Source organism: Procambarus clarkii, chromosome 24 (genome assembly GCF_040958095.1).
Source record: "Procambarus clarkii isolate CNS0578487 chromosome 24, FALCON_Pclarkii_2.0, whole genome shotgun sequence".
NCBI lineage: Eukaryota > Metazoa > Arthropoda > Malacostraca > Decapoda > Cambaridae > Procambarus > Procambarus clarkii.
This window is the reverse complement of record NC_091173.1, coordinates 17,649,880-17,677,097: the sequence shown is the minus strand read 5'-3', so window position 1 is coordinate 17,677,097 and position 27,218 is coordinate 17,649,880. Positions and strand designations below refer to the sequence as shown.

The window sequence follows — 27,218 nt, the reverse complement described above, 5'->3', positions numbered from 1 at the left end:
GAGAGAGAGAGAGAGAGAGAGAGAGAGAGAGAGAGAGAGAGAGAGAGAGAGAGAGAGAGAGAGAGAGAGAGAGAGAGAGAGAGAGAGAGAGAGAGAGAGAGAGACAGAGAGAGACAGAGAGAGAGAGAGAGAGAGAGAGAGAGAGAGAGAGAGAGAGAGAGAGAGAGAGAGAGAGAGAGAGAGAGAGAGAGAGAGAGAGAGAGAGAGAGAGAGAGAGAGAGAGAGAGAGAAAGAGAGGGAGAGATAGAGAGAGAGAGAGAGAGGGAGAGATAGAGAGAGAGAGAGAGAGAGAGAGAGAGAGAGAGAGAGAGAGAGAGAGAGAGAGAGAGAGAGAGAGAGAGAGAGAGAGAGAGAGAGAGAGAGAGAGAGAGAGAGAGAGAGGAGCAGGCATGGTAGTAGTGAAGAAAAAGAGGGGTGGGGAGAGAGAGAATTTTAAACCAATTACGCTTCAGGGAAGACCTACTGCCCAAGTATAACCGCAGTGAACTAGGTGGTTACAACTTCGGCATTAATATGATAAGTGTTATCGATCAGTCTGAACATAGACATACACACACGCGCATAACGGATCATATTTTGAAGGCCACATCACCACCAATATTTTAAGACAGGTGACAGAACTAAAGATGGACCGCAGGTTCTTGTCAGCGAGGAGGGACGAGGAGGTGGTGTTCGGGGCTCGGTATACGAGGTCCTCGTTGGGTTCTCGCCTACCGGAAGCTCACAATACTTGGCCAAACAAACTGCTCCGGCGATAGGGAGCGGCAGGGGGGCGCTCCTGTGGCCTCGGCCGCCAGGGGGTATATATATATATATGTCTACTGTCTACTGTCTACTATCTACAAGGTCTGTCTACTCGTTAGAAATTCGTTAACCATCTTAAACGTAACCTAACTAGCAAAATTTGGCAGGAATTATTTGCTTCGAAAAAATTTGAAAAATTGTTTCCTGGGAACAATTCGTTGGGCGCTAAGATGATCGTTGGGTTATCTTCAGCACTCCGGGCACACGTAATGAACACCGTGGGTGAGATAACGGCGTACGGAGATGGGAATTAATGGACGGAGATGCGGTTATTGACCACTAAAGTAGTTACAGAACCCAATCGCCTTGTTACTCACAGCCACACCAAGCTAATCTGAATGTTCCCAAAAAGTGTATTCATCTAGTTGTGTTTGTAGGGGGTTGAGCTCTGGCTCTTTCGCCCCGTGTGTGTGTGTGTGTGTGTGTGTGTGTGTGTGTGTGTGTGTGTGTGTGTGTGTGTGTGTGTGTGTGTGTGTGTGCCCAAATCTTCCACAGAAACATCAACAATTTCCTGAGTGTCAGAGTAGTTAACAAATGGAATGGACTAGTAAGTGCTGTGGTGGAGACTGACTCCATACACAGATTCAAATGTTTATATGATAGAGCCCAATAGGCTCAGGGAACCCGTACACCAGCTGACTAACAATTGAGAGGCGGAACCAAACAGCTGAAGCTCAAGCTCATCCCACGCAAGCACAACTAATTACAATGGTCAGTATGGGCGGGTCACAACCGAATAATACCAAGTTTGATGCCAGAGTGGTTTGGTTGTTGTTGTTTAAGATTCGCTACATGGAACAAAAAGTTCCAAGCAGCACGGGCTATAGTGAGCCCGTAGTAGCCTGTTGTTTGGGCGCGCTCACACACAAATGTAAGCATAATATGGAGAACAAAAGAGGTCCGGATATACAGGGAAGATACCAAAAGCTCTTAAATCAACTCCGCTGCACAAGCAGTGGCTAAAAACAACCCCACGGATGCACTACCAATCACACTTAATTAAAGTTTTTGAAAGAGTGATTCGGAATCACATCTCCAGCTTTATGGAGAACAATGAACTTCAAAACCCAGCTCAACATAGACTTTTTAGAATTTGATGTCGAAGAATAGAATTATATGTCAAATATATATTATACATTATATTCAACATAGCTTTTTTACGTGATAACAGTGTATTAACCTTCATAACATTGTCACGTGATAACAGTGTATTGACCTTCATAAGATTGCCACTTGATAACAGTGTATTAGCCTTCATAAGATTGCCACTTGATAGCAGTGTATTGTCCTTCTTAAACGTGATAACAGTGTATTGAACTTTGTAACATTATCATGTGATAAATGTATTGAGCTTCATAAGATTGTCACGTGATAACAGTGTATTGCCCCGTCATAACATTATACACTGCCAGTTTCCCTACAAATTCTCAACAATGTAAACTGGCAGCTATAACACAAATTAGTTCCTCCCCCCCCCCCCCGGACACAACCAGCAGCCGTTCGCCGCGGACAAGGAGGGCACATTCCAGGTGACAAAGAATATTTCCTTCTCCCACAAAGCAACCATTACACTTACAGCTCCACACTGCAAATTCGACCAATGTGTCTTCCCTTAATCCCTCTTTATGCCAGTTTAACCATGGAATTCCTCCATAATCCCTTCACTGCCGCTGCTAGTGCCCCCGTCCACCTCCTGTTCCTGTCCACCTACCTACCGTCCCCGCCTCCTTTACTGGCTATATTACGTCTAGCAGTCGGCTGACAGAAACCAACTTCCTTTCTCACGGTCCTAAAAAGATTTTGAAGTTTTCCGTCAATAATTTCGCGAGTTACATCTCTGAGTGTGGTGTTGTAAGGGCCTTGTGCCGCCTCGTCCGCGGGGCGGGAAACGTGAGGGGGGGAAAGATGGGGAGAGGGGGGGAGGGGAGGGAGGGGAGGGAGGGAGGGAGGGAGGGAGGGAGGGAGAGAGAGAGAGAGAGAGAGAGAGAGAGAGAGAGAGAGAGAGAGAGAGAGAGAGAGAGAGAGAGAGAGAGAGAGAGAGAGAGAGAGAGAGAGAGAGAGAGAGAGAGAGAGGGAGAGGGAGAGGGAGAGAGGGAGAGGGAGAGAGAGGGAGAGAGAGAGAGAGAGAGAGAGAGAGAGAGAGAGAGAGAGAGAGAGAGAGAGAGAGAGAGAGAGAGAGAGAGAGAGAGAGAGAGAGAGAGAGAGAGAGCTGGAATGTACCTCAGCTGGAATAATGTTTATATATATATATATATATATATATGTCGTACCTAATAGCCAGAACGCACTTCTCAGCCTACTATTCAAGGCCCGATTTGCCTAATAAGCCAAGTTTTCATGAATTAATGTTTTTTCATCTACCTAACCTACCTAACCTAACCTAACCTAGCTTTTTTTGGCCACCTAACCTAACCTTACCTATAAATATAGGTTAGGTTAGGTTAGGTAGGGTTGGTTAGGTTCGGCCATATATCTACGTTAATTTTAACTCCACTAAAAAAAAATTGACCTCATACATAGAGAAAAGGGTTGCTTTATCATTTCATAAGAAAAAAATTATAGTAAATATATTAATTCAGGAAAACTTGGCTTATTAGGCAAATCGGGCCTTGAATAGTAGGCTGAGAAGTGAGTTCTGGCTACTAGGTACGACATATATATATATATATATATATATATATATATATATATATATATATATATATGTCGTACCTAGTAGCCAGAACTCACTTCTCAGCCTACTATTCAAGGCCCGATTTGCCTAATAAGCCAAGTTTTCCTGAATTAATATATTTACTATATTTTTTTTCTTATGAAATGATAAAGCAACCCTTTTCTCTATGTATGAGGTCAATTTTATGTTATTGGAGTTAAAATTAACGTAGATATATGACCGAACCTAACCAACCCTACCTAACCTAACCTAACCTATATTTATAGGTAAGGTTAGGTTAGGTAGCCAAAAAAAGCTAGGTTAGGTTAGGTTAGGTAGGTTAGGTAGACGAAAAAACATTAATTCATGAAAACTTGGCTTATTAGGCAAATCGGGCCTTGAATAGTAGGCTGAGAAGTGCGTTCTGGCTATTAGGTACGACATATATATATATATATATATATATATATATATATATATATATATATATATATATATATATATATATATATATATATATATATATATATATATATATATATATGTCGTACCTAGTAGCCAGAACGCACTTCTCAGCCTACTATGCAAGGCCCGGTTTACCTCATAAGCCAAGTTTTCCTGAATTAATATATTTTCTCAAATTTTTTTCTTATTAAATGATAAAGCTACTCATTTCATTATGTATGAGGTCAATTTCTTTTGATTGGAGTTAAAATTAACGGAGATATATGACCGAACCTAACCAACCCTACCTAACCTAACCTAACCTATCTTAATAGGTTAGGTTAGGTTAGATAGCCGAAAAAGTTAGGTTGGGTTACGTTAAGTAAGTTAGGTAGTCGAAAAACAATTAATTCATGAAAACTTCGCTTATTAGGCAAATCGGGCCTTGCATAGTAGGCTGAGAAGTGCGTTCTGGCTACTAGGTACGACATATATATATATATATATATATATATATATATATATATATATATATATATATATATATATATATATATGTCGTACCTAGTAGCCAGAACGCACTTCTCAGCCTACTATGCAAGGCCCGATTTGCCTAATAAGCCAAGTTTTCATGAATTATTTGTTTTTCGACTACCTAACCTACCTAACCTAACCTAACCTAACTTTTTCGGCTACTTAACCAAACCTAACCTATAAAGATAGGTTAGGTTAGGTTAGGTAGGGTTGGTTAGGTTTGGTCATATATCTACGTTAATTTTAACTCCAATAAAAAAAAATTGACCTCATACATAATGAAATGGGTAGCTTTATCATTTCATAAGAAAAAAATTAGAAAAAATATATTAATTCAGGAAAACTTGGCTTATAAGGCAAATCGGGCCTTGAATAGTAGGCTACAAAGTGAGTTCTGGCTACTAGGTACGACATATATATATATATATATATATATATATATATATATATATATATATAACAAACAGATATACATACAATATGGACTCACTAGGTGAGTACAGACACTAAGAGACAGACCAAGACAGAGAAGAAAAACATATTAACAAAAGCGTCTACTCTTTCCCTTTTCTTTATTGCTGGGAGAGTGTGATGTAAACACGTTAGTGAAGAGTGTTAACTGAATGATTGTGGCGCGCGACACCCAGCGCTTACTACTTCTGCTGGTTACTGTCCCCTGGGTACTGTCCCCTGGGTACTGTCCTCTGGGTACTGTCCCCTGGGTACTGTCCCCTGGGTACTGTCCCATGGGTACTGTCCCCTGGGTACTGTCCCCTGGGTACTGTCCCCTGGGTACTGTCCCATGGGTACTATGACCTGGGTACTGTCCCCTGGGTACTGTCCCCTGGGTACTGTCCCATGGGTACTGTCCCCTGGGTACTGTCCCATGGGTACTGTCCCCTGGGTACTGTCCCCTGGGTACTATGACCTGGGTACTGTCCCCTGGGTACTGTCCCCTGGGTACTGTCCCCTGGGTACTGTCCCATGGGTACTATGACCTGGGTACTGTCCCCTGGGTACTGTCCCCTGGGTACTGTCCCATGGGTACTATGACCTGGGTACTGTCCTCTGGGTACTGTCCCCTGGGTACTGTCCCATGGGTACTGTCCCCTGGGTACTGTCCCATGGGTACTGTCCCCTGGGTACTGTCCCATGGGTACTATGACCTGGGTACTGTCCCCTGGGTACTGTCCCATGGGTACTGTCCCCTGGGTACTGTCCCATGGGTACTATGACCTGGGTACTGTCCCATGGGTACTGTCCCCTGGGTACTGTCCCCTGGGTACTGTCCCCTGGGTACTATGACCTGGGTACTGTCCCCTGGGTACTGTCCCCTGGGTACTGTCCCCTGGGTACTGTCGCATGGGTACTATGACCTGGGTACTGTCCCCTGGATACTGTCCCCTGGGTACTGTCCCCTGGGTACTGTCCCATGGGTACTATGACCTGGGTACTGTCCTCTGGGTACTGTCCCCTGAGTACTGTCCCATGGGTACTGTCCCCTGGGTACTGTCCCATGGGTACTATGACCTGGGTACTGTCCCCTGGGTACTGTCCCATGGGTACTGTCCCCTGGGTACTGTCCCATGGGTACTATGACCTGGGTACTGTCCTCTGGGTACTGTCCCCTGGGTACTGTCCCCTGGGTACTATGACCTGGGTACTGTCCTCTGGGTACTGTCCCCTGGGTACTGTCCCATGGGTACTGTCCCCTGCGTACTGTCCCCTGGGTACTGTCCCCTGGGTACTGTCCCCTGGGTACTGTCCCCTGGGTACTATGACCTGGGTACTGTCCCCTGGGTACTATGACCTGGGTACTGTCCCCTGGGTACTGTCCCATGGGTACTGTCCCATGGGTACTGTCCCCTGGGTACTGTCCCCTGGGTACTGTCCTCTGGGTACTGTCCCCTGGGTACTGTCCCATGGGTACTGTCCCCTGGGTACTGTCCCCTGGGTACTGTCCCCTGGGTACTGTCCCATGGGTACTGTACCCTGGGTGATATACCCTGGGAACCTGCCCTCCTTGTCACACATTATGCCCTCTCACACGACTGTGGTACATTCCAGCTGAAGCGTCCGGTAATTTGACCTTCCTGCAGATTTCACATATAACTACAATCACAATCTTTGGATAGAATGGAAAGTCTTAGTGTAACAACAGTATTGTTTTGCATCGTAAATACCGAGACGAAAGGTAACGTTTAGACCTCCGCTCAACAGGAGGATATCATCCGAAAGATCAAGAATGGTGCCGTAAAGATACGCGCTGTTGTCTGCCATATCGGAGAAAGCGCCTAAAAGGGTATAATGGAGTTGGGCGTCTTATCTAAGGCAAGCTCATCCCTGCTTTAAGTCCCCGTTTGATCTCGACGTGAATCAATTTGTTGCAGTCAGCTTGGGGTAACTGGCGCAAGCTTGCCCTACGCATGAGGCCCAGTGGTAAATGTTATGTGGATGTAGTTATCCTTTGAAACTGGTAAGCAATTATCAAGAAAATAAAGTTTGAAGGTAAAACTACACGATACGGATATCTCTTAAGAGAGCAAAGGATGAGACTGACCTTAATGGAAGGTGACGATGGTTGTCGACTCTACATAGAAGGATTGATTGTCCTCTCGACCCGTCCCCTCAACCCGGTCCTCTCGACCCGTCCCCTCGACCCGTCCTCTCGACCCGGTCCTCTCGACCCGTTTCCCTCGACCCGTCCCCCGTCGACCCGTCCCTTCGACCAGTCCCACCACATGGACGGCAACCCGTTCTCTCACATAATACGTCGCATTTGTTACGAAATCTCCCAAACACCATAATATTGACGTTCTATAATCACGGGCCTTGATAGGTCAGCTGGGATGCTAGACTACGAACGTTTCTGGTTGGACCAAACAACTTCATTATTTACGGAATAGCGAAGAGAGAGAACGGGCCGCACTGGAACACGATGACGTCACGATGCTGACAAACAGAACAAAAAATTCAGGAATTCTTCATAAAGTTTTGTGAGTCTTTGTGAAGTTTTTTCATGACGATCATTTGCTTTAATTCTATAATAATTGAGGCGACAAGCAGGAATTAAATGATGTGAATCAGACACCTCGATTATTGTCAATAAGACGAGAGGCCAAAGACCCGATATATTGAAGTGAATGCTGTAGCCTCTGCCAGCCAGCCCGCCAAACACACACACCGAAACTACGACGTTGGTACAACGTTCGAACAAGTCTTAACACCTCCTAACCAGTTATAACAACCAATATAGCAAGTTGTAACAACGTTCTAATACGTCATAAACACGTTAAGCCAAGATGTAACAACTTTATTACAAGTTGTAACAAGCGGAAAATAGACAGTTTCGGTTTGTGTTTCCAGGGAGGTCATGTATCGCCAACAACAGGATCATGTTGTGTTACACTTTCATGGGGGGAGAAAAAAGCTTAAAAAAAGCACACACGATAAAATGTGAGAAGTACTGGACTGTAAGAATAAAGGTGAAGCTTCAGAAGAATGTGTAAGTTGTGTGGTGACACGCTCGCCACACAAGGCTGGCTTACACAGGCATCTAGCGACATGATCCACGAGGTCAGGGATTATATGACCAGAGGTGCGGACTCCACCTCTCTTTAGATCCGAACTTTTCTCGCATATTCGATCACTTTCTATGCCCGAATCACACCTCTTCGTCCACGTAGTGAAAATGCAAATAATTGGGCCAACAGAACCAGAGTACCTACCCAAGCATACTCTAGGCGTAACCAAACACAAGACTGTAATAAATACTACTATTAATTATTTATGATTAACACCATTTAACATTACACACACACACACGACGCCAAGGCCCGAAGTGCGTCCTTGGGGTCGCCCACACCTTGCACGAGCACAGCATGAGGGGGGGGGGGGGTTAGCGGCTGGGGTTGTTAGCGGCTGGGGTTGTTTACTTCGATAGTTGAGACTTTGAAGGAGTTGGTTTGTATTGTGAGGTACTGGTAGAGCGTCTGATAAGGAAGAATCCCCCACTTACTTCTGTAAGAATAACTGTATTACAGAATATACACAGACAACCTGATATTACTCACCTAACTCATTACCACCTTTCTACAGGTTGCTAAGCTTTAACTTCAAAAACAAACCAAAACACCACAAAAGATTCTAGACATGACGTCACCTAACTACTATTCTAATTATTCTACTATTCTAACTACAACTAATAGAATAGTTACGTATGGTCGCGTCTAGCCGTACAACTATATTCTTACACGCCGGTCATCTGATACCTGTCACGCCACATGTAACAACATGTCAAGTTTCTGGAGGTCGTACCACCAAAGTTTCCAAACTTAACGTGAAGATTCAATCTGACAATCTGGAAAGTTTCGGCAAGTATGCGTACACCTGTTGAAATGTATTTTCAGGAATGCGGTGCTTACTTCGGCACTGGGTAGGAGGTATATATATATCAGCCCGTCCTCCAAAAATGGGGAGGTAAATGTAACAGCCCGATAAGTGCAATTATGTACTATGTATGACAGTCAGGAATTGTACTTATTTACACTTAGTATTAAATCGTACTGTCATATATATTGTGAATATTTGAGTTTATCTGAAAAGCTGAATAGAAAACCACGACCTCACCTAACCGTCTTAGTTTTTGAAGATAAGCATTTTATTGCTTCTTAATTACAATTACTACTTAACCTATAGGTATATTGATATTACAGTTTTATTAAACATATAAAACAAAACTAAAATATTTCAATAAGTTGTATAAAGTAACTCAGGATATTTTCAAATTTTGTATAAAATCTCTATTGTTTAATAAAAGAAAAAAATAAATTCTTGATATTTAAAACTTGGGTATAGTAAACGGAACTTTAAAACTTCATCCTAAAATTCTGAGTGTCTTAACAGAAAACGAGGAGAATTAAATGGGGAGGTAAATGTAACAGCCCCATAAGTGCAATTATGTACTATGTATGAGTCAGAAAATGTACTTATTACACTTAGTATTAAAACGTACTGTCAATTCGGAGGATGGGTTGGTATATATATAGCAACCCATCCTCCGGGTGTGGAGTTTTCAGTCGCATATATGCTTGGGGACTATTTAACCTTGTTTGCATATGTATAAGAAGGAGAAGAAGCCACACTAAAGGTGACCAACAGCCACTACCCAGGTGTTATTCACAATAATATCAAGCCCGCCAAAATACCTTCAGTTTCCTGGCCTCATCCTCACCTCACCTTCATGACCTTTCCCCACTCACACTCCTGTCTTACCCCCCACCATCACCTCACCTTCCTGGTCTCCCCCCCCCCCCCCCCACCATCACCTCCCCTCACTTTTTCCTTTGATAAGCAGCTAGCTCTATGCATCTCGTTAGGCTTAATAAGGCCTTACAGCTGACACATCATTTTGAATAAAAGCCCCTCTGCATCTGGTGTTTATATATATATATATATATATATATATATATATATATATATATATATATATATATATATATATATATATATATATATATATATATATATATATATATATATATATATATATATATATATGGATTGTGTAGGATGTATATATACTGTAATTTCACTACGATCTTATCTTTTGAAACACAACTTTGTGATGAACCAAACCTCCCTATAGTCCTCTCCACTGCCCTTGTGCCACACCCACATTCAGCCAAGATATATTTACGCTTCACAAAACGTACCGTCAATTAAACTATTTATCAGTTCCATCCTTCCCTGTACTATGTGTACGCTCATCACATACATCTTTCAGTCTACAGTCATTGATACCATATCCACACGAAATATCATTCTCAGGGTGTATTTCCACTTTAAGATTCAAATCCCCCATTATAATTATTTGATGATACTTGGTTATCAAACCAATCTCATTCTCTAAGCTATCATAAGTAATCTTGTTTTTCTTATATTTCTCGTCACACGGTGCGTGTGTATTAACACTCCCCATCTTTAGTGTTTCAGGCTTGAATTTTATACATTTTGAACAATAATTTATTTTTAATTTATAACCAATCTTTATTCATTAAAATGCATAATTTCTCCACATTGCTCTTCTCATTCTCTTTCAACTCCTGGGCTAATAACATTATCCACATTCCACTTCACACTTTAAAATCATTTTATCTTTGTCTCGCATAAATCTAACTCATCGAGCTTTCTTTTCTCGAAAACGTTAAACACTTCACCCTTATTCTATTCCTTAGTTATTCCTCTCATATTCAACACAAGTCATACGACCTACGCGTTGCTTTCCGGAGCATGGGCAGGCGTGAGACCACGCCGCCAGGTTACTTTTGCTCAGGACAAAAACAGGAGCTAGACAATACCTCCCAGAGTTGCCTTACCTTGGGGTTACCTTGAGGTGTTTCCGGGGCTTAGCGTCCCCGCGGTCCGGTCGTCGACCAGGCTGCCACTCGACCCGACCAGAGTCTGGGAAGGTGTCGGACCAAGCTCCGAGGCAATGTTTCCTTTCACAGGAAACTTTAAGAAGTTATCTCTCCCCCCCCCCCCCCAACAGTATCTACATCTAAATCCGTGTGGATGGTTCGTTGTATATCGCCGCCATCCACCACTTCACCCTTGTGTAAATTTGATCACCCACGCCACATACGTAAATAAAATTTGGTTGTAAAATTAATGGAAGCTTGCCCAAGGTACAGAATTTTATGAAATATTGCCAGAGTTGGGCTTTCCACCCATCAACTCCCTCTTGAATTAAACATCAGTAAATGCATTTTATACGTGAGCCTTGTTTTTGTTGGCCTTCAATTTAAGTTATGGTGAAATAAAAAGGAATTTCATAAAACGCACAGATTACCAGATTGAACACACACACACACACACACACACACACACACACACACACACACACACACACACACACACACACACACACACACACACACACACACACACACACACACACACACACACACACACACACACACACACACACACACACACACACACACACACACACACACACACACACACACACACACACACACACACACACACACACACACACACACACACACACACACACACACACACACACACACACACACACACACACACACACACACACACACACACACATATTGATGATCAAATAACAAGTATTAACACCAGTCTACACTCTGTTACCAGAGCATTAGTCACGACACACGCCATTGGTCAAAACACGCTTAAAGCTCCCCAATGGAGAAGTGTTGTCGGGTGCCAAGTGCGGCGGATCACCGCAGTGTGGCTGGTTATGGTCTTGCTGTCAATCAGGTGTCTGCGGCCAAGACGGTCAAGCAGAAACGTCGCTAATGAGAGCCAGTGACGTGATGTAATCTTTCAAGTTCAGAGAACAGATTTTCAGAGTGAAATCAGAAGGTGCTTTAGATTTGTCATTAGTTTCATGTTAATAAATTAGTTAGGCAGCTGCCTCGGTACACGCCTGAACAGCTGATTTACAGCTGCCTTAGGTACTTGCTTAAGGTGAACGACTGTTCACACCTTACACTGTAAGGTGAACAGTCGTATCAGGTGTAAGGAAACGTGGCCAAATAATTCCACCCGGGAGCATGCGGTAGTGAACCGTCAGCGCTACAGGGAAGCCATCACCCCACGCCCAGTTCTGTCAACTTCACCATTGTCAAGAATATGAATTAACAAAGTATTGGTAACAAGTCAGTTTCGACACCTAGTGGAATTTTGGGTACACTGTTCAAGAGACACCAGTAAAGATGTAGCCAGCAGGTGTCAACCGACTTATTTGGTGTCGGTATCTTTTGTCGGTGGAATTAACTTCCATTTCACTGTTCAGGTGACTGTTCACTGTTTCACAGGTGACGTGGGCAACGGGTGATGTAAGGTGGGAGGTACACGGAGTACGCTGGGAGATGATTCCTTACCTGATCCTAAACGGTACTTAAGGTACTCTGAGATTTTTTTTTTATGCTGAAGGTGGAATAAGTAGATGGTTCTTCAAGACGGCAGCCAAGTATTTGAATATCTAATTGGCTATGTTCCACCCCATCCCCCCCCTTCCCCGTCTCACTCTCTCCCTCCACCCCCCCCCTCACTCTCTCCCTCCATCACCCCCCCCCTCTCCCCCTCCACCACCCCCTCCCCCTCTTCCCCCCCCAACCTCATAACCTACGCACAAATCCTCCCTCGTTTCTACCTTCTGCTTTACCTCAAACCTCCCAAAAAACTCTAGTTTTTGCCTCTTATCATTCATTCATAAACTCCTTTCATTACTCTAATGATGTTGTGGGCGTACCAAGCACACGATGATGTTGTGGGCGTCCCAAGCTCACGACGATGTTGTGGGCGTACCAGGCACACGACGATGTTGTGGGCGTACCAGGCACACGACGATGTTGTGGGCGTACCAGGCACACGACGATGTTGTGGGCGTACCAGGCACACGACGATGTTGTGGGCGTACCAGGCACACGACGATGTTGTGGGCGTACCAAGCACACGATGATGTTGTGGGCGTCCCAAGCTCACGACGATGTTGTGGGCGTACCAGGCACACGACGATGTTGTGGGCGTACCAAGCACACGACGATGTTGTGGGCGTACCAGGCACACGACGATGTTGTGGGCGTACCTGGCACACGACGATGTTGTGGGCGTACCAAGCACACGACGATGTTGTGGGCGTACCAGGCACACGACGATGTTGTGGGCGTACCAGGCACACGACGATGTTGTGGGCGTACCTGGCACACGACGATGTTGTGGGCGTACCAGGCACACGACGATGTTGTGGGCATACCAAGCACACGACGATGTTGTGGGCGTACCAGGCACACGACGATGAATCGTTGATCTGTGCCAATTTACTCTATCCTCCCTACCCCCCCCCCCCCTTACCTCCCCCCCAAAAAATATATATATATATATATATTCATATGTAGATTTTGAGTATAGGGAGAGGTCCCTGGGAGAGTACTCTGGGAGAGTGCTCTGGGAGAAGTCCCTGGGAGTGCTCTGGTAGAGTGCTCTGGGAGAGTGCTCTGAGAGAGTGCTCTGGGAGAGTGCTCTGGGAGAGTGCTCTGGGAGAGTGCTCTGGGAGAGTGCTCTGAGAGAGCGCTCTGAGAGAGTGCTCTGGGAGAGTGCTCTGAGAGAGTGCTCTGGGAGAGTGCTCTGGTAGAGGTCCCTGGGAGCTGCGGGCGGCACGCTAATAAAATGGGAGAGAGCAAAACACTGGAGCACAAACGATGAATAATTCAACCTTCGTTATGAGCAATTCCCATGTATTTGATTTCATCCCAGAAAGATGAAGAAATGAATGAGAGAGAGAGAGAGAGAGAGAGAGAGAGAGAGAGAGAGAGAGAGAGAGAGAGAGAGAGAGAGAGAGAGAGAGAGAGAGAGAGAGAGAGAGAGAGAGAGAGAGAGAAGAGAGAGAGAGAGAGAGAGAGAGGAGAGAGAGAGAGAGAGAGAGAGAGAGAGAGAGAGAGAGAGAGAGAGAGAGAGAGAGAGAGAGAGAGAGAGAGAGAGAGAGAGAGAGAGAGAGAGAGAGAGAGAGAGAGAGAGAGAGAGAGAGAGAGAGAGTACAAAGATGATGTTTTAACCAGACAAATAATGACTACCTTTAATTTTGCTAATACATTTCCCTTTTCCCTCCCCCTCCCTCTGTTTACCTCCCTCTATCCTCTCCATCTTTCCCCCATCTTATAGGCAACTCAATCGACTGAGTAAGGAAGGAGTGTTGCGGCCTGGAACACGAACACCAGACGGTACTGTGTGGTAAGTTGCAATGGTAATGTTGCAGTGACCAGAGCCGAGAATTCTGCGAGCAATCATTGTTGTGTTGTGTTGAAGAAGACAGTGAAACAGCAGTCATGAAAGTGTGATGGTGATGGACAGTGTGATGGTGATGTTACAACGTGGGGGGTGGGGGGGACATAAAATGCTACTGTAAGATATTCCAGGATAGAAAGGACCCACGTTTAAGATATGTTAAGTGGATAGCTCAAAGGGAGACGAGATCAGAGGACGGCGGAGAGCCACCGCTACTCCAGAAGAACACTCTGGGGGTGCAGTAGTTCCTTGGTTGCCATTGGTATGTTAGTGCTTAAGTTTTTTTCTGTTGCGAGAGTGACTCTCTTCAAGTAGGTATAGGAGGTTCTCTAAGGATGAAGATTAGTCTTCCTTGTTAGAAGACGGAGAGAGAAGAGCTGAGCCTCCACTGCTTCCAGATAGTTTAGAGAATTTGGAAATCCACACTCGTGAATTAGGAGACTTGACACGATATGGTGTACCAGGTGTGTGGTGTGTGCTTGGTGGTGGTGTAACGTGGTCATCACATATAGCTTGAGACTATATGGGCTTCTATATGAACATTCAGGGCTCTGAGACCATCGAGCCTCCCGATCTACTGAGTCTGAAACATTTATATTAAAATAAACACCTCTGTTGCATCCCTCCTTAGAATGTAGTTCTCCACGGAAAATTCAGTAAATAAGTTAAACGAACACTAAATAAATGTGCAAATTTCCACGCGATAGCCTAATAAAACTTCATCTCAAAATTTATTTTATCAAAATAAAAATATAACAGGTAATTCCCAAAGCAGTAAACCTGTGTTACAATCATTAAAACACAAAATATATGTCTTAAGAAAATGTCTAGATTGTCTTGGCTGTTCTAACCATATAATATGTACCTGTTCTTAAGAATATATCTAGATGCGTTACCTTGAAAGTGTCGTGAAAACTGCGCCTTCAACTTTCACCTTTAGGTCCTGTATGTACACACTCCCTTATGTTGATATATAAAGCAAGTTTCCTTGTGCAGACGAGGAGTCACAATAACGTGGCTGAACTATCAAGTCACAATCGACTTGAGAGTGGTCCAGGACGGACCGAAACGTCGTCGTTCCTTCACTTTCTAGTGAGTGGTTCGGTCAACAACTTTCGTTGTTATATGAAGCCCCCTATTGTTGCTATATAAAACACTTTTTGTTGCTATTAAACCCCTTTTGTTATCATATAAACTACCCTTTTGTTGTTATATAAAGTCACTTTTGTTGCTATTTAAAATACGAGACTGAAAAGCTCTTGTGAGCGTCATGGTCTATAAGAAGCAACGAATCCGGAGAGTACACAACGCAAGGATATATTTAGGATTTTCACCCTTACTAACTAACTATCACACGCTACTAAACACCCAGACGGCCACACACACACACACACACACACACACACACACACACACACACACACACACACACACACACACACACACACACACACACACACACACACAACTCTGATAACCATCAGGTTAAATATCGCTTAAAGTCCTTGAGCAATATACAGTTTGTTTTCCTGGGATTTATATGCTACTTCAAGCAGCACGTGCCTTTAGGGGGGAAGGAAGGTGGTTGTGTTGTTAGCATTTCCTTGCAGTTGGAGACAGTAGATCTTGAGAAAGTCGGGCGATATATCAGGGAGGGGGGAGAGGGTGGGGGGGTGGGGTGGTGCACTTACGGCGCGCCCACAATAAATCTTCCCTTCCACCGCCACCGAAACACAATGTGCTCATCCTTCTCTGTGTTCTTAGGGATAATTTGTTGCCTCCTTGCTACCTCGACGCCGCCAGGTGAAAAAAAAAAAAAATTTTTGCATGTTTTACCACCTGAAATTCCGCCACAATAATTAAAACTTCTCGAACTATGCGTATTTCTTTTTCCGCGCGGATTACCTACACAACACAGCCCGACAGGTCATGTTCCAGTAAAAAAAAAAAAAAAAGTGAAATATATCCGGGCAAATTTTCCGTTTCTAGGGAACGTGTGTTGCTTATGTATGTGTGTGTGTGGGGGGGGGGGGAGGGAGGTTTGTCAGTGTGAAGTCAACAGTTTAATTTGTTGACTTAATTGTGAAGTCAACAATGTGTAACTAGTGAAGCTAGTTACACATTTCTTTTCTTTTGGCGAGCTTCATTACTCGCCCACTGGGATATTCCATCCTCACTACACTTGAAATTGTTTGAAATAAAGTTCCTGACACTGCTTTTACTGTTTAAATCCCATATATAACACTATATTGTGGCCACTTAACGCCTCATTTCAGAGAGAGACACACACAGAGAACGTACGTACATGTGTATAGCTCTTTCTATAACAAATCTATTTGTGATCGTTGTATACTGTGGAAGCACAGTTGATTACCCAGCCTCTGGTCGTCGCAACAACTTGATAATAAAGTAATACACATTGTAATTTCCAAACAAGATTTAAGATACTTGGAGGAGGCCCATGACAGGCAGCACCTGGTGGCCCCGACCAGAACACCACACGTCTCAGCTCACCAATGTTGGTAGTAAACTTGACTGGTAAGTACTTCTGAACTCGGATCAATACAGACCTCAAACAACAACATACGAAATAAAGCCAATAAAGTCCTGGGTTTTGCACCAACAAATAATAACAGGAATTCAGATGTTTTCCATAAAGTGTATCGTGCTGTAGTGAGGCTTCACCTGGTTCACGCTGCCCTAGTCAACACAACATTGTCATAGACGGGAATCTTGTAATATTTATCGAGGTTTCCCCCCCTTGGCGAAAACAGACATTCCCCAGGTTCTAACCCCACAACAGTCTAGTAACTCCCAGGTATCTATCTCCTGCTAGGTGAACCGAGGCATCGGGTGTAAAAGAACGTACCCAAAGGATCTCTTGGAGAGCTTGGGGGAAGAAAGCTGACGAGGCTAATCCCCCACCATCGCCACAATTGCACACTCTGACATGTTACAAAAACACTTATGTTGTACACTCTTGAGAAGCGTGACGCGAGGGATGTTTCAGCTGCATCTCTTTGAGAGACGTGTTGTGTATGGGTGTATAGTGTATGACCGTGTATTATACGAGCGTATTATGTATGAGCATACCAGCTGCAAGATGAACATGAGAGTCATCAACCCCTGCCTCGCATTGGCCCGTAGGACAGCTTCAGTGTCCTTTGGTCCATATTCTTTAAACCGGGTTTGCAAATAACGAGGCTAGGCTTTTCGGTAACGATAGCGCCCGCTAAAGAAGAAATCGCCGTCACGAGTGCTGCGATTTTTACTCCGATATAATGAAGGGGAGGGGGAGGGGGGGGGGCAGCTGGCTCATCTCTGCGTCATGTGTGTTCTCTCTCTCGGTAGGTTTAATGGCGTCGTCATGGGGGGGGGGGGGGTTTCCAGTCCATCCCCGAGCTACAGTCGCGTAGTTGACTTCCACGAGACTTACACGGTTTAGGCTACTGGCGTAGCCTAAACCGACGCCAGACAGGTGTACCCGACGCCGACGCCAGACAGGCGTACCGGACTCCGACGCCAGACAGGCATATCTGTCTCTCACGATCTTAAGCCACACCGCTGCTCTTATAAATTTGTCTAATGCCTCGAGAAATGAAGGTGGACGTTCAAGCTTGACAAATGACCTCGCTCATACCCACCGGCACTGGAAAATTTGAAATTCCATTTTCTTCCTGATCTCTCCATTTTCTCTAGCTTTTCTTCTCCGTAAAGTCTGACTGGAACTGAGATAATCCCAGATATTCCAGAATATAACGAAGCAAGGTGATAAGAGATGGCTTATATGGTTAACTTGACGGACGACTTTATGGACGATGGAGAGGTCGAGGGTGGATGAAGGTAGACATATAGTGAGATGGAGAAAGGACGAAGAGGACCACATGGTGGTCGAGGATAGACAAAGAGGCCATCCTGTAAGATCTAGCCAGCTGGGACAGGTAAGGAATCCCGCTCTGACGTCAGGAAACTTTATGTAATAACCATGCCGTGACGTAAGGAACTTCCCGCCTTGGCGTTCCTGACACGATCATAACCTTTACGTGACATAGGGAACACCATTAGGAGGATTCGAATCCTTCTCATGAACCCTACTGATTTTCTCATTGATGCATCACGTTAATGTGATTCCTTTGTTCATAGGGAACCACTGCTGTGACAATATCAAAACCATGCTTTGTGGATATTGTCACAACAATGTTGATGATGACCTCTTAATTCTCCCCGCAAGGTATGGACTCCATGGTGGTGCCTTGTACTCTGTTTGTCGTGGCCGCACTCGTATATATACCTGTGCTACAATCCTTCAATGCTGACCCCTCACCAAATTCACAAATGAGGTGAAACTGGTGAGATCTACAATGTTGAGTCAGGGCCACTGACGACACACTATAATTTCCGACAGAGGTGATAATTGGGTGTCCTTCCTCTGATACAGGACCTAGGGGTCGTCACGGGAGCCCTGACTTCCGCTACACGAGACAATTACCAGGCGTGATCAGACAACAACATTCTTGATACAGTTACAGAGGAGATGCAAGATGATGAATTGGGTGTTTCACCGAGTCGAGTATCATAAATCCCTCAATTCCCGACACCAGATTGTGGAGGAAAACTCTTCCTCATTTCCTGACAAGCAGTTGATCATGGCGCAGCATGAGCACCAGAGTGTTGTGGGGGACAGACACAGGTAATCAAGAGTTATGTTTGTGTGGCGAGATTGGCTCTCCTGTATGTGGTTATGTGGTGAGGATTCCGGTTAGGGTCAAGCGACTGTGAAGACCAGCTGTTACATGGAGTGGTGACGTTACACTGTCACTCACGAGCAAGTGAGGACAGTGACCAATGTGATCACTGTCAAGTTTGGACAGCGACAAGTGGTCACTGTCAAATGTGGACAGTGAGAAATATGGTCAGATCTACCTGTCCAGGCAGGTAAGGTAGAGATGTGAGACGCCGTAGGGGCTCCGAGGTCAACACGCGGATTACAACCCACAACCCACAGCACAATATAACACCAATACACAACTCCACCAATAAAGTCAAACTGTACAACCTGGGCATTACCTCTTCACCTTCGACCCCTACTCGTGGCATGGCGCCCCTGAATATTATTACATCAAGTGCCACACAATTCAAAGAAATATCTTGCTATACTGTGGATATTGAGATATAAGCCGGGGGAGCGGCCACGATGGAGGATAATATTTCCTCTCTTGTTACTGGTCTAGTGTATTGTACCACGGAGCTAGCGATGAGTATAGTGCTCATGCTCAGTACAACATGAGGCAGCTCGGCACAACACTCTACTTGTCTAGAATTGTTTAGGAATCTACGTTTATATTTTGAAACACTATTGTAAAGCCTGCTTAAGTTTTGGTGCACGCTGATGACATGATTTATGTGTACTATAGTTAGGAAGGTTGTATGTGTGTGTTAGTCACGTCTAGGCCTCACCTGCAAGTTCCTCATCAGCTTAGTTTCATCCGTGAACCCGCCACAAGCTTAACCTCATCAGTGAAGCTACTCTCTCAGGTGCACCTCTCACACGTGTGAGGAACTATATCAACTGCCTTCTGGCAGTGTAGGAAGCTGCAATATACCCATTTCACTACCCTAAGATTGAATAACATCTTTTCAATACTATTTCTAGAAGTATCACTATTCTAAGTCTGATTATTCTCTAACATTCTACGAAGCTTGGCAGTTAACGACACTGGTTTGTAAGTTGGCACCGCTTATCTGACTCGGTATTACTAAGACTTGTCAACATTTTCGTTACTCCACTTAACTCTATTATTCAACTATATCCCTTAGTCATATGTGTGAGCCATGTTCGGGCGACTGACCTGGGTAGTTACGGTGGTACTCGGCCCCAGTTACTCCAATCAACGGGTCCAAGTTTGTTGTAAGTGCTTCTTCATCTCGTCCTCAGCCACAACCATGTCTCTAGTCTCCCTCTTAGCCCTCATCCAGCCCTTACGTCACTGTGTCTCCTGATTCAACTGTATATATATATATATATATATATATATATATATATATATATATATATATATATATATATATATATATATATATATATATATATATATATATATATATATATGTCGTACCTAGTAGCCAGAACGCACTTCTCAGCCTACTATGCAAGGCCCGATTTGCTTAATAAGCCAAATTTTCCTGAATTATTATATTTTCTAAATAAATTTTCTTATGAAATGATAGAGCTACCCATTTTATTATGTATGAGGTCAATTTTTTTATTGGCGTTAAAATTAACGTAGATATATGACCGAACCTAACCAACCCTACCTAACCTAACCTAACCTATCTTTATAGGTTAGGTTAGGTTAGGTAGCCGAAAAAGTTAGGTTAGGTTAGGTTAGATAGGTTAGGTAGTCGAAAAACAACTATTTTATGAAAACTTGGCATATTAGGCAAATCGGGCCTTGCATAGTAGGCTGAGAAGTGCGTTCTGGCTATTAGGTACGACATATGTATATATATATATATATATATATATATATATATACTGTATATATATATATATATATATATATATATATATATATATATATATATATATATATATATATATATATATATATATATATAAAATCCATGAAATTTTTGCTAAGTTCCTTTGAGATCTCTGTATCATTTATGGTAAGATCATCTCCTTTCCCTCAACCTTTAAAATCTCATTCACTTTTTTTTCTTCTTTTTTTTTGACCTGACTGTGTAACAGTTTGTGTTGGTCCGTGTCTCTCGAAGCATTATTATATTATAACTCGTTCTGGTTCTCTCTTGATCCTGATACATTCATTTCTACCGCTGCTGCTTGCTTCTCGTTTCTTTTGATATTTTCTTGTATTTTTTCCAGGTCTTCCTGAAAACATTTGTTTTCCCTAATGTGTGTTGTTAAACTATGGATTAGTTGTCGTTTATGATAACTAAACCACACATCAGAACATGGAGAAGCGACGACATATCTGTCCGTCGTGTGTCTTGGCCATTAGCAAATTTATGTTCTCGGTCGGACCGAAACGTTGTCGTGACTTCAGTTTCCTGATGTGTGTGTGGTTTGGTTATCATGAACGCTAACAAATCGTTTGTGTGGTTTGGTCATCATATCTTCAGCCACGTTATAGTGACTCATCTTATCATTCATCTCGTTATTTTCCTTTCTGTCTCGTATATATATCTTTGGTGGACGCTTCACATCTTATCAGCGACGATATTTCATTTGATGATTTGTCTCTCTCTCTCTCTCTCAAGTACTCATCTCAGTCAGTTTCTTCCCCTGTGAACGAGGGGAAGGTTGTATGTGTATGTGAGGGGTTACGGGGGATGGGGGTTATGGAGGGGTTTGTACATATATGTGTACTTACCTGCCAGTCTACAGGAAGTTAAGATCTAGCTACGGGGCCCCAACCTGCCAGCTACTGTATCTGGTGTACTTGCATTCATCTTAACTAGAAACAAGGAACTTAATGAATGGATTTAGTATCGCTAGCAACACGTTTTAGCTATTGGTTTAGTAAACAAAATTCAGACAAGCACTAATAACGGTCTCATATACCACGATATTGACATTTGGTTCAAAAGTTGAATTAGAAGCAATGATAACAAAGGCTTGGTTGAGTTCCCATTGCAAATACTGTGGTGGGTCGCCCGAAGCGTCCGGCGCCCTCGGCACTGAAGATAATGTCATACATGCTGACGCGCCTCCAAATTGGCTCCAACTGAACTTTTCTCAGTTCTCAGTTATCCTCTTGTCGCCTCACAAGATCATGGCTGTAACCTAAGACCCTACGACACAGAAATTAATAAGAAATGCACAAAGAAATTTTTATTAACCTTTATCGTATTGCAAATCTTTTGACATTCAGATATTATTATCATCTACGCATCTGGTGAGCTGTAGCGCAGTGGGCTAACAAACGGCAGGACTCGCGTATAATTACCCGTAAAGACTTGACACTTCCTTACACCTGACGCCTCTTTTCACCTTAATATCTTGGAGTGAAATAACAGTTTTGGTCTGCATCCTTGGTCAGTCAGTGACTTACAGAAATCTAGAGAATCCTTACTTACAGGCTTCCAGTCCCAAACAATCAGAAGCCATGTATATATAGAAACAAAGTCTAAAAACTTTACATTCTAACTTGCCATCTTTTTCCATAACTCACAATTCCCATAATTGGTCTTGGGAAAGCAACTGGAATAGCACAGTATAATATAATTTGGAAAAAAATAATGTCATTTTATTTTTACACAATAAACAATAAATCTAACTTGAATTCTTGTAGGAGACCAAGAAATAAAGATCCCAGTTTCACCTGTCTCCAACTTAGATTAAATGGCTTCCTTATATTATATTAATAGTCACCAGTGAACAAAACAATCTCCACACACCGAGGGCCATAACATCCAGAGCCTCGTGTTGTACAAAACTGTAAAAACGCATCAAAAGGCGATTCTCGCTTCTATTTGGAGCAGGAAGTGAAGGGCGGCAGCGCAATGTTTGCCTGAGAGACGCTGGGCAAGAGACAGCGACGCAGAGCAAGAAACAGCGACGCAGAGCAAGAGACAGCGACGCAGAGCAAGAAACAGCAACGCGAAGCAAGAGACAGCGACGCAGAGCAAGAAACAGCAACGCGAAGCAAGAGACAGGGAGCGGGGGGGGCGGAGAAAGAGCGACGCAGAGCAGGAGACGGAACAACGCCATGAAAGAGACACAGCGACGCGGAACGATAGACGGAGGGGCGCGGGCAAGTGACAGAGCAAAGCAGAGCAATAGACGGAAGGAATACGAGACAGAAGGAATATGAGTGATGAATCAGGGCTGCTCCGACAGCCACCGCTCGAAGCGGGTGTCACACAAGGCTTTTGCCTCAGTGAATTCACATTCCTCGCATTTCAAACATAAAAACAAAGAAATTCTATTCCTTTTGAGGGAACGCGAAATGTGTGTTGAGGCTGGTGGGTGTGACACAGCAGGGAACAGTATGTGGGGTGGCGGGTGTGACACGGCACGGAACAGTATGTGGGGTGGCGGGTGTGACACAGCAGGGAACAGTATGTGGGGTGGCGGGTGTGACACGGCACGGAACAGTATGTGAGGTGGCGGGTGTGACACGGCAGGGAACAGTATGTGGGGGTGGGCTGGTGGGTGTGACACGTCAGGGAACAGTATGTGGGGGGTGGGCTGGTGGGTGTGACACGGCAGGGAACAGTATGTGGGGGGTGGGCTGGTGGGTGTGACACAGCAGGGAACAGTATCTGGGGGTGGGCTGGCTGGTAAATCAGAGTATCCTGCATGCATAACGTTAATTTCATCATAATATGAACTTCTTACATATATGCACTAGAAGGGATATATAATATATAATACACAAATATATATATAGATGGAATAGTCAGCTTTACATATTGAAGATAGAGGGAAAGGAACGATAACCAATGGTTGAAGAGCACCAGGTTAACCTTAATCAATATCAAGAGTGAAGATTAGGGAGTTAAAGTTTAACAATGTAATAGTCAAAGATAATGTCAGCCTTCCTGAGTAAATGAAATAGAATGAATATCGTCCAGGCCAACAATGGTGTGTTACATACCATACGATACATAAATACGATACATACATTCGATACATACATACGATACACACACGATACATGCATACCATACGATACACACATACAATACATGCATACCATACGATACACACATACGATACATGCATACCATACGATACACACATACAATACATGCATACCATACGATACACACATACGATACATGCATACCATACGATACACACATACGATACATACTTGTTTGGTCCGCCATTGAAACAAAACAAAAAACATTTAGGGCGTAAGTATTTTGCAGGTAACATATAAACAAGTTGTTTGTATTACGTAACATATTAACATTACATTTTTGTGTCCCATTTGTAAAATCAAATTTTAATATATTTTATGATTACAAAAATATGAAATTATCTTGTATTTTACAAATAGTGCACAAAAATCCACTGTTCATTATTTACGTAATTAAGTAAACAACATATTAAACAGTCTCCGCACAACACTCAGGTACAACATTCCTGGCGAATGGCGATCCCAAACAAGTAGCAAACAATTAGAAAGGCGTCACACATAAGTGGTTGAGCTCTCCCTTACTTATTTATTTATGTATTTTTTATTTATTTTTTATTTATGTAAAATACATACATACAAGGGGTGATAGAACAATTGATGAGTTTATAGATAGAGCTAGTACATACAATGCCTAAAGCCACTATTACGCAAAGCGTTTCGGGCAGCTTCGTCCTTGTGAAGCACACACACACAACAGTTGCAGTCAACTCCAATATAACAAAAGGTGCGGATCCTGCTGACACGGGGCGGCCAAAAGTCGCCTGCAGGCTTCATCAAACAATTTTCGTGACCATTTACGAAATATGTACATCTTTCCTCAATGACGGAGGCTGCTTCATTTCTATTTATTAAACAGTTTGTGAGCTCCGAAGCGTTAAGAAGTCGTTCATAACACTCATAACCCATTGGAGTTATAACCAGACTCTGTGTCATGATCCAGAGATGAGGTGCAGGCTTCCTAACCGGACACTAAATTGCTTGAAGAGTCCTGGGGCCAGATTCACAAAGCAGTTACGCAAGAACTTACGAACGTGTACATCTTTCCTCAAATCTTTGACGGTTTTGGTTACATTTATTACACAGTTTACAAGCATGAAAACTTGCCAATCAACTGTTGTTATTGTTATAAACAGCCTCCTGGTGCTTCGGAGCTCATTAACTGTTTAATAATAATAAACAAAGCAGCCAAAGATCGTGAAAAGAGGTACAGATTCGTAAGTGTTTGCGTAACTTCTTCATGAATCTAGCCCCTGATCTACACAACAGGGAAGGGTTGAGGTACTGACCGTCCTTGTGGGTGGCGGTGACCTGGGTGACCCTGAGGCCAGGCGGGGCGTCCTCGGCCACCACCAGGCAGTAGCGAGGCTCCGAGAACTGCAAAGGACCCCCAGCGCCAGACAGCAGACGAGTCGCTGTAGGGAAGAAGACAAATATTACTCAGATTACTCTTGTAAGTACTGGATTCTAAGTGAAATCGCAATGTTTACCATTTATAGAAACACCTAAGCATTCGTAGTAAGTAGATCATATTCGCTATAATACGTAACCTGTCGATGCTCAAAGCTCGACAAATTACAGTCTAATAGATCAAGTACAGCTGCACTTCTTACCTAAAGCGATGCTCCCGCGGCTAATACACAAATACACGACCCAGTAAACTAAAAATAAACAGAAATTGTGAGAGCTAACATAAAGTTGGGAATTGAGAGGGTCGTATCTCGAATTAGTGAGGCAATGGACTGTAAGAAATGGCACCATCCCCCCTCATTATGCACACACACACACACACACACACACACACACACATACACATACACACACACACACACACACACACACACACACACACACACACACACACACACACACACACACACACACACACACACACACACACACACACACATACACATACACATACACACACACACACACACACACACACACACACAAGCGCGCGCACTAGGGGTCACAGGTGGAAATTGAGTGGCCAAATGAGCCATACAGATGTTAGAAAGAATTTTTTCAGTGTCAGAGTAGTAGACAAATGGAATGCATTAGGAAGTGATGTGGTACAGGCTGACTCCATACACAGCTTCAAGTGTAGATATGATAGAGCCCAATAGGCTCAGGAACCTGTACACCTGTTGATTGACGGTTGAGAGGCGGGACTAAAGAGCCAGAGCTCAACCCCCCGCAAGTACAATTAGGTAAGTACAATTAGGCAATTAGGTAAGTACACACACACACACACACATTCGGAGAGATTTGATAGATATCTACAGATAGATAGATATGATAGATAGAAAGTTTAAATATCTGTACATTCGTAGTAGATATGATAGAGCCCAGTAGGCTCAGGAATCTGTACATCAGTTGACTGACGGTTGAGAGGCGGGACCAAAGAGCCAGAGCTCAACCCACGCAAGCGCAATTAGGTGAGTACACACACACAAACAGATGGGTAGAGTGTCTTTCACCTGATGCCCCTGTGTGTGTGTGTACTCACCTAATTGTGCTTGCGGGGGTTGAGCTCTTGCTCTTTGGTGTGTGTGTGTGTGTGTGTGTGTGTGTGTGTGTGTGTGTGTGTGTGTGTGTGTGTGTGTGTGTGTGTGTGTGTGTGTGTGTGTGTGTGTGTGTGTGTGTTTCAGAAAGAAATATTTCAAGTATATATGAAATAGAAAAAAGTCGTGAATCAGTACACTAAGACATCCGCTGATTAGAAAGGCGGGGTCCAAGAGCTAACAGCTCGATCTTGTAGTCACAAATAGTAAATGCAAATAATAAATACGAACACAAACACACACTCACACTTTTCCAGAATAGCTTTCATATGTGAACAGTAAACGGGAAAAAAATACAGGTCCGTGGAGACCATTCATCTTCCTTGTGATGAGACTACGTCTCCACCGGGAGTGTGCGGGGGATCAGAGACGTGAAGCAAGTCAACCTGTGTAGAACAGGAGGTAAAAAATCCAACATGTTCAGGAAGTGGACAACAGGCCTGGTGGCGGCTGATGGCATGTAGACATGGGGGCGAATGTTTCAAAACTCGGTGACCTGGGGTGGAAACTAGCACTTCAAAAAACGGTGGTTGACCAGTCTGAACAAGCACGTTTGGAAATGGAAGAGTTTATTTTGTGTTGACCAGACCACACACTAGAAGGTGAAGGGGACGACGACGTTTCGGTCCGTCCTGGACCATTTTCAAGTCATTTTTAAGTGACATTCTCAAGTCACAATCGACTTGAGAATGGTCTAGGACGGACCGAAAC

General features: G+C 43.6%; 1 protein-coding gene across 1 annotated transcript in view; it reads right to left on the bottom strand.

Annotated features, from left to right (window-relative positions):
• The window catches only part of LOC138367955 (putative neural-cadherin 2), a 203,178-nt gene that overhangs the window by 79,158 nt on the left and 96,802 nt on the right, over positions 1-27,218 (bottom strand). The window contains exon 3 of the mRNA XM_069330238.1: positions 25,230-25,355. Within this exon, the coding sequence (XP_069186339.1) occupies positions 25,230-25,355 (126 nt within the window). The remainder of the gene's footprint in view (positions 1-25,229; positions 25,356-27,218) is intronic.